Raw genomic sequence first — 14,272 nt, 5'->3', positions numbered from 1 at the left:
GCTGATAGCTGGGAGTGGGATTTTTTTCCCCCTTCTTTGTGTTTGAAGAGGCTGCTGGAGGAGTAGCAGGATATCTGATGGGCAGAGGCACAGGTCACTGTTCTCCAGGGGAGGAGAGGGAAATCCCAAGCCAGTGGCTCAGAGGGAAGGAAGGGAAATTTTAAATCATTTGTGTAGGGGGAGAAGGGGGAATCCCAGATCACTGATGAAAATTAAAAAAAAAAAAAAAAAAGGTGTGGAGAGACTCCTGCCTGCCTGTGATATCAGCATTATAATCAATCTCTGTCATGGGAAGGGGGTTTTAACCCTGGAAAATCCCTTTGCTTTCTAGTACATCGCTGTGCTGCAGGCTCACACCTCACTGTGGTTTTGGGGTGGGTGTCTCAGCACTCTCAGAAGCCGAGGGACTTGCTTCCTCTTCTTTGGGTTTAGATCTGTATTGATTTGTTTGTATTTGTTTCACTTGTGTTTGGCTTTCATTCATCAGCGATTAGTGTTTGGCTCTCTGGGCTGTGTTTTGGGATGTTTCCCAGCTCTTCTGACCTTATCTCCAAGCAAGGATAAAGCAGAGCAGCTGGGAACCCTGGGGGATTAGTTACTAATATCCGATTGTGACAGGTCCAGACCGCATCCATGTTGAATCACTGAATTTCCTGGGAAAAACCCCAGCCCCAGACAACTTTCCTCCTCTTCCTCCCAAGTTCCACATGGGTGCCTCACAATTTAGATGTTTATTCCCATCCAGAAATTAACTCAAGCTGTGGATAGATTCCCATTTGGAAATGTTCTTCTCTGTCCTGTTTCGTTTACGTCAGCAATCACTGGGGATGTGACCTGATCTCCCTGGGGCTTTGGTTGTCCTGAAGTTCTGTTTTTGCTCCAGGCAGCTGTTGGTGTGAAGGCTTTTGCCTCAGCACTGCTGGTTGTGAGGGGCTTTTGATTGATTTGTTCCCATCCTCCTCTCAGGAAGGGTCTAACTCGTGAATCCTGGTCCGAATAGAAGGGAGAGGCGTCGAAACCCTGCAGTGGCACTGGCACAGCCGGTGATGGCTGACTTCAGCTGTGCTTTGAGGAAACCCTAATTTCACCGTCCATCCTCTTTACCGCATCTGGCTTCCCCCGGGGCCTGGGCCGCACATTTGGTGACAGCGAGGAGCTGGCGGGGGCGCAGAGGAGGGGGACAGGCGCCGCTGTCGGGACAGGATCTCGCTAACCACATCCTCATCCCGCGGCCGCAGGTCGGGGTGGCCGTGCTGGGAGCCAGATGGCCGGGACGGGACGGGACGGGACGGGAGGCAGCCAAGCTCAGGGGGCCGGCAGAGCCGCGGTGCTGCCGGAGCTGGGGCTGCCCCAGCATCCCCCGCCCCTCCCGGCCAAGATGCGACCGCACTAACCCCAAGGAGCATCCCGGCGCCGACCTCCTCTGCTCGGCAGAGAGGGCGAATTGAAACGCCTCCAAAAGAGCCGGTGGTGTGTGCGCAGCCCTCTGCAATTATTAGTTGTACCACAAGCTGCTTCCTCCCTGCCTCGAGCCGTTTTTATGTCGCGTTGTTTTCCTTTCCAGGTGGGCCTCCGGGGCTGCCTCCTCGCCGCCGTGCTGGCCGCAGCTCTGCTGGTGGAGAGGCCACCTTTGTCTGCCAGCCAGCCCGACCGCCCCCTTCCTCCTCTTCTTCCTCCTCCTCCTGCTGCTGCCGCTGCTGCCAGAGCTATTTCGGGAGGCAGCAGCTGAGCCGGAGGATTGTTAATTGTTCGTCAAACCCCTTCCAAGCCCGTTGGATCACATGAGGAGATTAGAGAGCCCGGTCACACCCTTTCCCTCCGCCTCCTTCTCCCGTATCCCCCCCTGACCCGCAGGGGTGGGGGGCAATGTCCCTTTCTCGGGCAGGTGGAAGTGCATCCAGCTCTCCGGGATTCGAGGCTCCCAAGCAGCGCCCGGCTGTGGGAATCACGGGGATGCCGAGCCGTGGTATGGGGAGGTTGCCGTGCTCAGAGGGCAGCCCCAGCGGGGTCACCTGCTCCGGGCACAAGCAGGAGCCCAGGGCAGGCACAAGGAAGGCAGGCACAAGGAAGGCAGACAAAGCCACCCCAGGCGCTGACCTCAGAAGCTGCCATGTGACTCTGCCTCAAAGTTACTAAAGCATGACATCAGCCTGGGAGGGAGCGGCTGGCCTGCCACCAAAATACTGCCTGGCTTCAGCCGGCTGCCGGCGCTGCCTCTGCCCGTGCTGCTGCTCGTCCTCTCCTGCCTGCCTCTTCCGTGGATCCCGCCCCCCCCCCCCCCCGAGAGACAGCAAACCATCACCCCACCTCTGCAAAGAGCACGGAGAGCAGCCAGATGTCTTTGGTGCTCTAGGAATAACGTGCTGATGGTTGTGCCTGACACCAGGCATGGTGTTGGTGGGTGAAACTCGTGGTACTGGGTACGAGCTCTGCTGCCGGACGTTCTGCGCCCCTGCTCCTCCCTGCTGTGCTCCGTCTGAACACTAAGAGGGATGAGGGATCGCCCGGTCCACATCCCCATCCTGCTAATCCCTGGTCAGAGCCGGGAGAGGCTCGCCTTTTCCCAGGCAGGGTAGCAGCCAAAAAGGCAGTGAGTGGAGAGAAATGAAGCCTCATGCCATCAGGGTGAGGTGGTGAGTGGCAGAACAGGTCAGTCTGCTCAGATCCAAGCATCTTCACCCCACAGAGCTCCCACGCTGTGCCTCCTACACCTGCTTTGGGCTTTTTCCAGCTGGTGTGATGATTTTGCACTGCTGCTTTTCAGCCCTGAGTTGGGATATGCCTAGTGGAGATGTATTGGATCTGACTTTCTGACCCAGGATACCTCTACTGAAGATGCAAGTGCCCAGATCCTGCAAAGAGCAGTCCTGGAGCTGGTGATGCATTTCCCAGGGGCACGGCCAATACTGTGCCACCGAGGGGACGCTGGCAGTGGGCAGACGTGCTGGCTGAAGGTGAAGAGCTGTGACTGCAGTCCCAGGCATGTGAGCCCAGACCTGCCCTGGCTGGTTAGGCTGACCCGAGGGTTTAGGACAGGGTGTTGCTGGCCCTCCGAGGTGCAGGAGCAGGTTTGGCGGGTCCGGAAAAACCTCGGTTCCCATCGCTGGAGCTTGCGTCCCTCCGGCCTCCCACGCTGGGTGTGGAGGGGACAGCCCTGCTCCCTGAAGCCAGGAGAGGCTCTCCCTGCTGTGGGCTAAGCTGTGGGACCTTTCTGCTTGTGGGACCTTTTGCCTGTGTGGGAAGCTGGGCCTGGCTGTTTTGGCTGTGTGGCTGAGCGTGCCCCAGTCTGGTCACTTCAGATGGAGCACGGCCGGTTTGGTTTGGAGGAGGGGTGGGCATTTTGAGATGCCAACATTCAGGCTTACATGCTGTTGTGTCTGACACCCAGAGAGTGGCATTTGAGATTTTCCATGTGTTCGACCAGGAGGAAAACATACATTTGTTGTGAGAGTGGGTTTGCTGTTTTATTTTTGGAGAAGGCTCTTGCTATGTCAACTATGCGTTGGTGTGGCCTCATTCACCTATTTTTTGTTACCTCTGTGACCAGCCACCCTTTTGTCCTTCCAGAAAGGACACATGGTGACAGGTCCTGCCAACAAAATATCATGACAGCCTGTGGCTTTCCTTTGGGAGAGTCTCTGGATTCATCCCCTGGGAAAAAAGGGATGGAAGCAAGTTGTTATGTGTCAGCTGGGAATTGAAACTGATACTCTGGGGCAGCATGTTGAACTTCTTTAATTTTAGGCCCTTTCACCTCTTTTCTGCTTGCAAACGGTGGTTAGTCCTTGGTGGAAGGAGGAGTGTCACACTCCAAACACTGAAACACTCTCCAAACTTTTTTGGAGGCTTCCCTGGTGCCTGGAGCTGTGTCTGGGGGTGACTGTGTTGTCCCTTGCGTCCCCCCAGCCACCCAGCTGATCTTCTACCACCTTTCACAGCTACAGCCAAGGGAAGTTTCAGCTCCCAAACAAGGTGCTCCAGTTTGCCGTGGTCCCCATCACCTTGGAGATGCCCTATTTGTCCTCCCCTGTAGCCCTTCCCAATCCTGTGGATCTTCCTCTCTGCCCTGGTCTTTCTGTGAGCTTCACTGCCAGGCCCCTGGAGCAGAATTCTGCCTGGCAGCTGGGCAAGCGCGGCTTTCTGCTCCACGTCAGGGCAGATTTCCCTCGAAATCCTCAAAAACACAATTCGCCCTCCAGCCACCACCACCACCAGCTCCTTCTCTAGCACGATAAGATAGCAGAGACGGGGCTGAAATTGCGGGAAATGCTCCCAACCTGACAAAACGGAGGCTGCGCTCGGTTTGATTTGTTTTGTTCGCTATTCATTTTTTTTTTTTCCCCTCCCCAAGGAACGCTTCCATCGCTTTAGCCAAAATTTCCCAGGTGGGGTGCAGCTAGCCGGCGGGTGCCGCGGTGGACCCCACCGCTCTCCGCGCTCTGGCGTCGCCGCTTTAAGAGCCCTCTCCGCGGGGCGAGCTTTCGAACGCGCTGCCCCGCGCTGCCATTGGCCGGCGCGCGCGCGCGGGGGCCAGCCGGCGGTTGGAGCGGCCGGCGGCGCGTCCTGATTGGCCGGGGCGGGGGCGGTATAAAAGGCGGGCGGGCGCGTGGGCTCGCTCAGTCTGCGGCGCGAAGGGGCGGCGTGCGGGTCCAGCGTGACGCGCCGTTCCCCATCGGCCCGCAGCTTCTTTATTTTATTTTAACTTTTTTTTTTAATTTCATTTTTTTCCCTCCTATCGCCCACCGGTTTTCCCCATGGAGTTCAAGCTGGAGGCTCACCGCATCGTCAGCATCTCGCTAGGCAAGATCTACAGCGCGCGGGGCCAGCGCGGCGGCCTAAAGCTGCACAAGAACCTCCTGGTGTCGCTGGTGCTGCGCAGCGCCCGACAGGTCTACCTGAGTGAGCCGGGCTGCCCGCCCGAGCCGCCCCCCGAGGCCGCCGGGCCCCCCGAGGAGGAGCCGCTGCCTCGCACCGCCGCCTGGGCGGCCGAGGAGCCGCCGCTGCCGCCCCCGCAGGACGAGGCGGGGAGGGACTGCCAGGGCCCGCGGCGCTGCTGCTGCTGCGGCGAGAACCGCGGGGCTTGCGCCGGGCCCCCCCCGCCGCCGCCGCCGTCGTCGCACTGCCCCCGCAAGCGGAGCGCCGGCGAGCGCGGCCAGGCGGGCTCCCCGGTGAAGAAGCCCCGCCGCGAGGAAGAGGAGCCACCGCCAACGCCGCCCTCGCCGCCAGGCGAGCAGGAGGACATGGAGACGGGCAACGTGGCCAGCCTCATCAGCATCTTCGGCTCCAGCTTCTCGGGACTGCTCAGCAAGGAGCCCAAGGGCCGCCGGCGGCCGCATCTGGACGGCGGCGAGGCGGCTACGGGCGCGGTGCCCGCCGAGGCGGCGGCCGAGCCCGGACAGATCTGCTGCGACGAGCCGGTGCTGCGGACCCTCAACCCCTGGAGCACGGCCATCGTGGCTTTCTGATGCCCCTGCAGCAGAGACTGGCTCCCCGCCGCGGGCTGGGAGGTCCGGAGGTGACACCCACCGAGCGCCGCGGGGCTCCGGCGCCGGCCAGACCCGGCGCCCCGCGCCGCCGCACCGGAGGGACCGCGGCACAGCAGCGGCAGCGCTTCCCGGATCCCCCGCCTGGTTCTGGCTGCCGGCACCCGCCCTGGGAGAGCCCCCGGCCCTGCCCTCCCGGAATTCCCCTTCTCGGCAGAGCCGCCGCCCTCGCCGGCGCCCGGGGGAGGCTCCTCGGCTGCCGCCGACCCCGGGGGCGCCCCCGGCGGGTGATATTTTAAGCTTGGAAAGTATTAAGTTTATTAAATAAAGTTTCTATTTTGGAAAGGTTTAGGTCAGAACTATTACATGGTGCTTTTTAAAAGTGTTTATTGAGAGGAGCGAAGTTTACAGACGCTCTGACGGAAAAGTCCTTGAGCCTGTTTGTTAGGCTTGGTAACTCCCGGTCTTTGTTGTATAAAGGCTTGGGGCTCCCGTAGGGAATTTTGTACAGTGTTCTCCTTCAGTTGATGTATCATGTTTTGTATAAAATGTAATTCTACGTGTACAACACGTATTAAATATTTTCAACTGTATGAGCCTAGTTCCTGTTTGTGCCCCGCCGGCTCGAGGGGGAGGAGGGCAGGCAGCAGCCGGGGTGTGGTTCTGCATGTCTGTGGCTGGATCCACCCAGCTTCGCCAGAGCCTTGGGGTGGGTTGGAGTCCAGCTCTTCTGGGAGCTGGGGAAGAAAGGCAGCTTATGTCAGGGTGCCTGGAGTCCTTCCCAGGATCTTCCAGGTGTTCCCACTGCTCTTCTGGCTACAGCCTCCTCTCGGGGCGGGCCGGAGCTGCCGTGGCATTTGAGGTCTTGCTCTGAAAGTACCTAATGTGCAAAGTCACTGTCTGTGGGTGGGAAGCGGTTGCTGAATCCCAGAGGAGCAGCTGGGTGCAATCTGACCAGGCCTGTGGCACAGCTGGGCCGAGCACTGGCCTCCAGCACTGCCTGCTCGGAGATCCGGAATGGGGCTGCGTGAGTGGATTTTACCCAGTAGAACACAGCTACTGCTTGGTGTGAAGTGTTTCTGTGCCTCTTTGCTGTTACTTGCAGAAGAGTTCAAACGATGAATGTCAGGAGGACTTTTTTTTTTTTTTTCTTTCATTATCAGTAGAGCTATAACTGGGTTAAAGTTCCTGCTCTTGAGGGTGGGGAGAAAAGTTTGGCCTCGGCTTCACAGTGAGTGGAGTGCCCTAAGGCCTTGTAATTAGACTGAATTGTGGGGGATTTTTTTTCCCTGCTTCTTGCTGGAAGATTCACTACAGGCTTCTCTGCTCCTAATTAATGAATTTTTCAACTGAGGATTGCATCTCTGGCAAGCCCGAGATGTTTGTGTGCTGTGAAAGGCAGCCTAGGATATCTGGCTGAACCTTGGGATCATGTTTTTGGTGGGGCATGAGAAGTGACCAGCCTGGAGTTTTTAACACCTTGGATCTCTGAGAACTGGAGGTGTTGGGCTGGGTCACCCCAAAGCAGGGGTGTGGGAGAGATTAGGAGAAACTGCCTGCTCCTAGGATGGCTTTGAGGCAGCTCTACTACTTCGTGTACAGTTTAATAGCTCCTTGGGTAAAAGCAAAAGTCCTACCATCTTAATTTTCTAGGTAATTGCACCTAATGGTGACACAATTTCAGTCTGGTAGATGACACAAGGACATGGGGTGTGATGAGACATTTCACTCACTGACTGTTGGGAGGTGATGGGAAGGCACTGTCTCTGCTTCCCTTGTACAGGAGAACCCCACACTCTCACTCCCATCTCTAGGGAGGTGAGATCACCTCGGGATCTCTCCTGTAAGAGGAGAATAGCAGGAGAAGGAGGATGGCTACAGAGGATTATCCCTCCAGCTCTCCTGCTCCCTCATGAAACACTCTGCTCCGAGGGTCAGAAGCTGGGCTGGAGGATGGAAACGGCCTCTTCCTCCTGCACCAGCACAGTTTCCTTCCCAAGGCTGGGGGTAGCAGGTTTCAGTCCTCTCCTTGTCCACCAGCAGCATCTCCATGAAAGTGGATGGTTTTGCCCAGCTTCCAAATCCCAGAATGGGATGGGGGCACTCCTGATCTTGGCATTTCCTAAAGTTTTCTGGGCATCCAACCCCTGGAGGATCACCTGGTCCCACTGCTTTGTGTGTCCCTCCACAGACAAGACCCAACCACTCTCTGGCACAGAGCACCCAGCAATGCTCCTATCTGCTCTGTCTTCCAGAGGAGAGTTGCGCAACAGCTCAATGTGCTGCTGGCCTCTGCAAACAGGACACAGACTGCCCACAGATGCCCACGCAGCTCCCTCAGGCTCGTGTGACCTCCTGTGGTGCTACCTGAGGTGAGCAAGTTCTCCCTTCCCGGCTCATGGCCACGGAGCCGTGTCCCCGAAAGACCCAGCCCGGCTCCATCTGCTGTGCCAATGCACGCCTCGCTTGATCCCATGGCTGTGTTTTCACGTGTGGGGTTTGCTCCCTGGGATGTGCACGTCTCCGGGGAGCCTCGGGCTGCTTTGGCCGAGGGGGACGGAAAAAAATAACAGAGACTGGATAGCTGCAGGTGAGCTCTGCTGAGTGGTCTGGGTCAAACCAGCCCCCAATCGAAAAGATCCCTAATAATAACACTGTGTTACTTTTGGAATCAGTTAAACATTTTTTATGCTTTATTTTGGTTTATTTTTTACTTACCCAGTGCCTTTTTTTTTTTCCAGATTCCTATAATCACTTTTACCTAAGCTGGGTCTGTTTTCCTTAATTCATCTGTTCTGTTGTGCTGCTTCAACCTCTGGACTTTTCCTTCTGCTCACAGTGCTACAGAGATGAGGCTGACGGAGGGGACAGCTGAGGAAGGACAGGGCAGGGAATGAGCTCGAGCTGAGGCCAATGACCCAAACTCACTGCTCAGGCCAATGCCGGAGGAGGAAAGAGAAGTTCATAAATAAGCCAGATAAAAATAAAAACTTCCATCACTTGGGAGAGAGGGTGACTCCTATGGAAACTGCCTCACCGGGTCGAGGAGGAGATGACTTAATGGGAAGATGGCAGGATCCTACCCTTCCTAGAATAGTAACGAGCTGCTGGAAGCACTTGCCTCTGCAGCTGCCCTTCCCCCAGTTCGGGTCAGGTCCCGTGGGAGAGAAGTGCTGGGAAAATCCTTTAGCACAGCCGGAGGGTGGGATAGATGCTGGCAGAGGGAGTGTGGCAGCTGGGCTGCCAGGGTGATGCTTGGGAAGGAGGGCAGACAGCAACCTTTCACTTTTCTCCTGCTGTAATCATCCAGGAGCAATCCCTGGCTGCAGCTCCGGGCTGAGCTCTGGGCGAGCTGCGGCTCTCCTCAGGGATACCTTCTGGGGAGAGGGAATTACTTAAAACCCGGCTCTTGCCATTAAGAGAGTGTCAAAGGTGTGAATCATCCCAGCCTTTAAAGGTGTCTGGCCCAGGCCAGGTGCCAGCAGGGACTGGGAGAAACCCTCGGGGCTGGGAGCCCATGGACAGCCAGGGATTCGCAGGAGGCTCTGCGTTTCACGCAGGCTGCTCTCACTCTCCTGGCCTGATGCAACCCGGCCATTCCTCTTCTCCTGGGGCTGGGGAAGGGGAGGAAGGTCCTGCACACTCACTGCTGCAGCATCCTGTGTCAGCGCTCAGGAATCCGGCAGGCTGCTGCGAGGGAGGCGGGAAGCAGGCCAGCAGCGGGGCTGTGCCTGCCTGGGCCTCTCCCTGCTTGGGGAGCCTGGGGATACCGGAGCATCCCTGGGGGCTGCATCTCCTGGGATCTCTCCCTGCCCGGGGATACCGGAGCATCCCTGAGGGCTGTGCCTCCTGGGATCTCTCCCTGCTTGGGGAGCCTGGGGACAACAAAGCATCCCTGGTGGAAAGCTTTGCCAAAGGCTAAACCCCAGGACAGGGTTTTTCTTGGGGGGAAGGAAGAATGGGGAGTGCTGTGGCACGGTGCTGCGTGCTTAGATGGTAGTTCCAAAGGCTGACGAGAGGCACGCCTGGATCTCCCGTGCTGCTGCGGGGCTTGCATCTGTCTCCAATGTTCTGTGCTTGCCGGCGATGCTCTGCCAATCTATATTTAGTGTGGGTGGGGGGAACCCCCTCCTCGGTCCCCGGCGGCTTGGGGGGTTCTTGCAGGGGCACAGGGAGAGGCTCCGCATTTTCCTGGGCAGGGTGGTCCAGCCCAAGGGGAGGGGGAAGGTTGTGGAGCTTGCTGGCAGGGCTAAGGCTCATGGAGAACTGCAGGGCTTCTTCCAAGGAGGATCCTTTGAGAGGTTAGAAAGGGGCAGAGAGAGGGTTTGGCACCGTGAGGGGATGACTGGAGTGGGGAGAAGCTGACTGGAAGGTTCCCAGAGCTGCCTTGGCAAGGAGGGAACCCAGTGGAAGAGAGTTATTCCAGGCCAGCACGGTTCCCGGGGGCAGGGTCAGGGCCGGGCGAGCACCGGGATGAGCGACAAACGCAAACAACTCCCTTCTCCCGGTCTTCTGGTTGTGATTTCTGCTCCCGACATGCAAACCCTGAGGGGCCCCCCTCCCCTCCCTCCTTCTCCCCAGCTGGGCGAGGGCTGGCCTGGCCGCCTAATGAAATGCAGAGCTGCTTGGGAGAACAGAGTTGGAGCGGGGGGGAAAGGCTCCGTTTGAGGTTTTGTGCCTCTGGTTTCCTCTGGCCCTCTCTCCCAGCGGGGTGATTTATTGGTGATGGAGCCTGGGGAGAGGGGGAGGGAAGGGCTTAGAATTGCAGGCAAATAGTCATCGTTTGTTTCCCAAGCACTCACGCGAGGCAAAGGGAAAAAAAGGGAGGAGAGGGAGGTAAACTGCCTGGGCAGGGGCTGAGGAGCATCATTTACTGGAGCTCTCCCGAGTTTCTCCCAGTTGCTCCGAGGTGGTGTTTGAGCACCAAAGGACTGGCATTGAGGTGGACGCCCTCTCTCTCGATCCCAATTTTCCCACTTTCCCTCCCTCCTCTCTTCCTCCTAGGCAGTGGGGTTCAGGCATCTGGGCTGGCTCTCGTGGCCCAGCTCTCACTTCTCTGGTGCAGCCGGGGAGGACACCTCATCCTCTTTCCCTTTCCTGCAGCCACAGCCAAGGAGGCCAGCCAGACCTTTCCCAGGCTGGCAGAGAAGCAGAAATACCGATTGTCACTGACCTGTTTTCAGGCACCCACACGCCCCAAAACCCTGCGTGCTGTGACCTGCTTGGCTGCAGATGCATTTGCCGCCTGCAGCCACCCCAACTCAGACCAGCCTTGCGCTTAAGCCGGGCTTTAGGCTCTGCCACATCACTGCAGCGCTGCCAGCAGCGAGGTGTCCCTGTCCTGCGGGATGCTCCGTTGTGCTGCCGTGTTGCAGGGTGACCTCCTGCTCGGGAGAAGCAGCCAGGGCTGTCTGTTTTCATGCTCACTGCTCTGGTTGGGAACAAATGTGGTTTCCTAGGGGGAAGGTCTCCTCCTCCTCTTTGCCTCTGTTGACAGCATCTGACCTCAGCTGTCGTCCCTGGCGGTGCAAGGGATTAATCTGAGCCTCGGGACAGGTTGAGGCATGTCCAAGGCGGAGGAGAGCTTCATGCGCACAGACACAGAGGAAGGAACAAAAACAATTCCCAGGGAAATATTTTCCTGCTGCTTTTCCTGGCAGCGAGCAGAGCGGGAGGAAAAGACCTCGCTTTAAATTGCTTGCAGGAGAACTCCAGCCGGGGATCCGCTTTCCCTTGGCCTCCCGCACCCCGCGAAGCTCAGCCCCTACCCCAGACCCACCCGAGGGATGGCGCAAAGAGCGCTCAGCCCCCCGAGGTGCCGCTCAGCATCCCGGGCTCTGCTGAGCCAAGGATCGCCTCCGACTCCCGCCGCCCGCCGAGCTCCGGCTGGCACGGCGCGTTTGGAAAGCGAGGGGAAGGAACCTCCCTCCCCGGCGCGGAGCTGCCGCAGGGTCCGCTGGTGGACTCTGCCCTTTGCCTGCTCCGGCCTCGGCCGCCCTCCTCCTCCTCCTCCTCCTCCTCCTCCTCCTCCTCCTCCTCCTTGCGCGCTGTTTGCTTTGGCAAGCCGCAGCCTCCAGGCTGCCAGCGGAGCCCTGCGCTCCCGGCTCAGGCGGAGCCGGGGGGAAGCCAGGGGCGCGGGGAATGGAGAGCAGGGAGGGAAGTGGAGAAGCAGGCGGCTGGCTGGGCGGATGGGCCATGCCCGCCCTGCTGTGAAGGGCAGGAAGGACACGGCTCGCTCGGAAATCTGGAGGGTGGGCTGGGAGAGGCAGGAAAGGGAACAGAGAGCAGGAAGCAGGGAGCATGCCCGGGGTGGGATGCAGAGGTGGGAGCCCCAGTGCCGCTCCAGGCTTGGTCTATGGGAGTCCTGTGGGTGTCCTCTCCCCTCAGCCCCGGGCTGGCGGATCTGGCGTGACAGGGTGCCTTGCTGCCTTTCTGGAACCAGCAGAGGATGCTGGCAGTGTGGCACAGCAGCAGCGGATCCCCCCGGTGATGTCCCTCGTGGAGCCGGGGTCCCAGCTGGAGCATCCCTAGGAAAAAAAGGGAGGAAGTGGCTGTTATAGCAGTGTCCCGCTCCGTTTCTCACATTTATTCCCGCTTACCTGGCCATTAGTATTAGTGGAAGTGCCAAGCCAGGAGCCAGGACAGGACACAGATTTGCCCCCAAGGCACGGTGCTGAGGGCACCAAGTATCCCTGCTTTGCCTCGACTGAGTGAAAGGAGGATATAGGAGCAGTGCAGCGCTCTATCTCCATGGCAATGGGACTGCTGTTTTTTAAGGCAGGAGGAATTGATGTGGTTTTTCACCCAAAACTGGCCCAGGGAAGTGTTTTACAGCGGTCAGAGTGCAACATCAAAAAGCGTCTACACTCCTGTGGGAATGGGCGACTTGTGAGGGGCAGTGGCATACCCTCACCTCTCTGGGGTGAGAGAGAAACCCCTGGAGCCCAAACTTGCCCCCAGCCCAGGGCTGAGTGGATGGAAAACCCTCAGGGCAAGGGTGTGGGGAGGGCAGAGCTGGCCACTTGCTGCCTGTTTGCAGCCTTGTGTGGTCCAGTGGGAATATTTGACCCCGTGAGCCCTTGACATGGTGGGGAGGCTGGGAGGAGCTGCATCCGGAGGAAGGCACAACTCCCATGGGAAAGCAGGAGGGACAGGGGATGGACAGGGGAGGGAACCGGGACTTTTCTTCCTGTCCTTAGGAACAGGTTTCCCTGAGAAGCTGTGGGTGCCCTATCCCTGGAAGGGTCCAAGGCCAGGTTGGATGGGGCTTGGAGCAACCTGAGATAGAGGAAAGAGCCCCTGCACATGGCAGGAAGACTGGATCTTTTGAAGTCCCTTCCAGCCGAAAATATTCTATGATTCCCTCCCTGATGGTGTGGCACAGCTGGCCAGGGAGAGTTGCAAAACCCTCTGTGGTGTTTTCAAGCAGGGGCTTACCCTGTGCCACACTCGCCTTCCCAGCTCTGGCACCTGGCAAAGGCCATGGCAGCACCCAGCACCCTGCAGCCTGTGCCACTTCCTTCACTGCTGTGTCCCTGCCCTCTGGCTTTGACGTTAATGGAAAGCAAACGCCAGCAGGATGTAAACACTGGGTGGAGGGAGCTGGGTATAGACCCCCCCCCCCGGACACTCATGGCATCGTTCTCCCGTTCCTTCTTGGAGCATGGCTCTATCCTCAGAGGATAGCACTGGTGAGACAGTTGCAGTTTGTATTTCTCCCAGCCTTGTCTTTGTTGTGGTTTTCCAGGAGGAATTGCTTTGTGTTAAAAGGCCAATGTGCAGGGAGGTGGCCAGGGTGACACATGCCTCGTGCTTGACCTTGTCTCCCTTTGGCCCTGGCAGCGCTCCCTGTGCCGGGCTCACTGAAATTCCCTTCCTGGAAACAGCAAAGGAGCGAGCGTTTGCCTTCAGCTCAGGCGAGTGTGACGTGATGTCCCTGGTCAGTGGCCAGGTGGGGAGGGACCAGCCACGCTGGGCTCAGAGCAGTGTCGGGCTGGCTGCTGCTGCGGGAGCACCAGGAGACACTTCTCAGGTGGCCTCATATCCAGGCAGGAGGGAATGCTGATAAAAATGAACGGGACGACAAAGCGGCAGGAGGAAGGAGCCACCTTTCGTGTCCCTACGCTCCTCCCCGGGCAAGGCAAGGTGGCTGTGCCGCCTGGCGAGCCGAGCACAGTGCCGGGCTCTGATCCCAGCCCTGCCATGCTGGCAAGGGCAGTCCCCTCCCAGGTCGCCCAGTGCCTCACTCTCCCGGCCGCAGCCCGCTCCTTCCCTCTCAGCTCCCAGTGGAATCCCGGCAATCCCGGTTTTGTGCCCGCGGCAATCTCTGGAGCCGCAGAGCTCCCGGTGCAGAGCTGGCTGTGTCTCCCCCGGGTGTGGAGAAGCTCCGGAGCGCCGGGGGCAGTGGGAACTCGGCCGTGTGCTCAGCCGTGCCTCTCTGCGGTGCTGTTTTCCGAGCACAGCCTCGGGGGAAGCAGCCGCTTGGCAAAAGCAGCCGGCGCATCCCCCCGCGGCTCCTGCCCGCCCGGCCACGCGTCGCTTCGTGTTAGGTCGGGAGAGGAGGAGGCTGGGGTGATCTTGAGAGATGCTGTGTGGTTCCGGCCCTCCAGCCAGCCTGGAGACAGCTTGGCAAGAGATGAGCCCTCATGGAACTCAACCCCCGTGAGATTAAGCAGCTGTCCTACTCCAGACCTCACCCTTTTGGGGACTGGTTTGAAGTTCAGGGATCTGGGAGCTCTTCATCTAAGGCAGCGCTACCCAAAGGCAGCTGCATTTATTCAGATGAGGGG

At 58.7% G+C, this 14,272-nt stretch overlaps 1 protein-coding gene across 1 annotated transcript; it reads left to right on the top strand.

The window, feature by feature from the left end:
- Positions 1–4,277: 4,277 nt before the first annotated feature.
- IER5 (immediate early response 5) lies at positions 4,278–6,076 on the top strand. The gene has a single exon (XM_062497447.1). It carries the CDS (start codon positions 4,755–4,757, stop codon positions 5,463–5,465), a length of 711 nt encoding a protein of 236 aa, XP_062353431.1. The 5' UTR covers positions 4,278–4,754; the 3' UTR covers positions 5,466–6,076.
- The last annotated feature ends 8,196 nt before the right edge of the window (positions 6,077–14,272 follow it).

This window comes from Cinclus cinclus, chromosome 8 (assembly GCF_963662255.1).
Source record: "Cinclus cinclus chromosome 8, bCinCin1.1, whole genome shotgun sequence".
Lineage (NCBI taxonomy): Eukaryota > Metazoa > Chordata > Aves > Passeriformes > Cinclidae > Cinclus > Cinclus cinclus.
The sequence above is the reverse complement of the archived record's forward strand: the minus strand, read 5'-3'. Positions and strand labels throughout refer to the sequence as shown.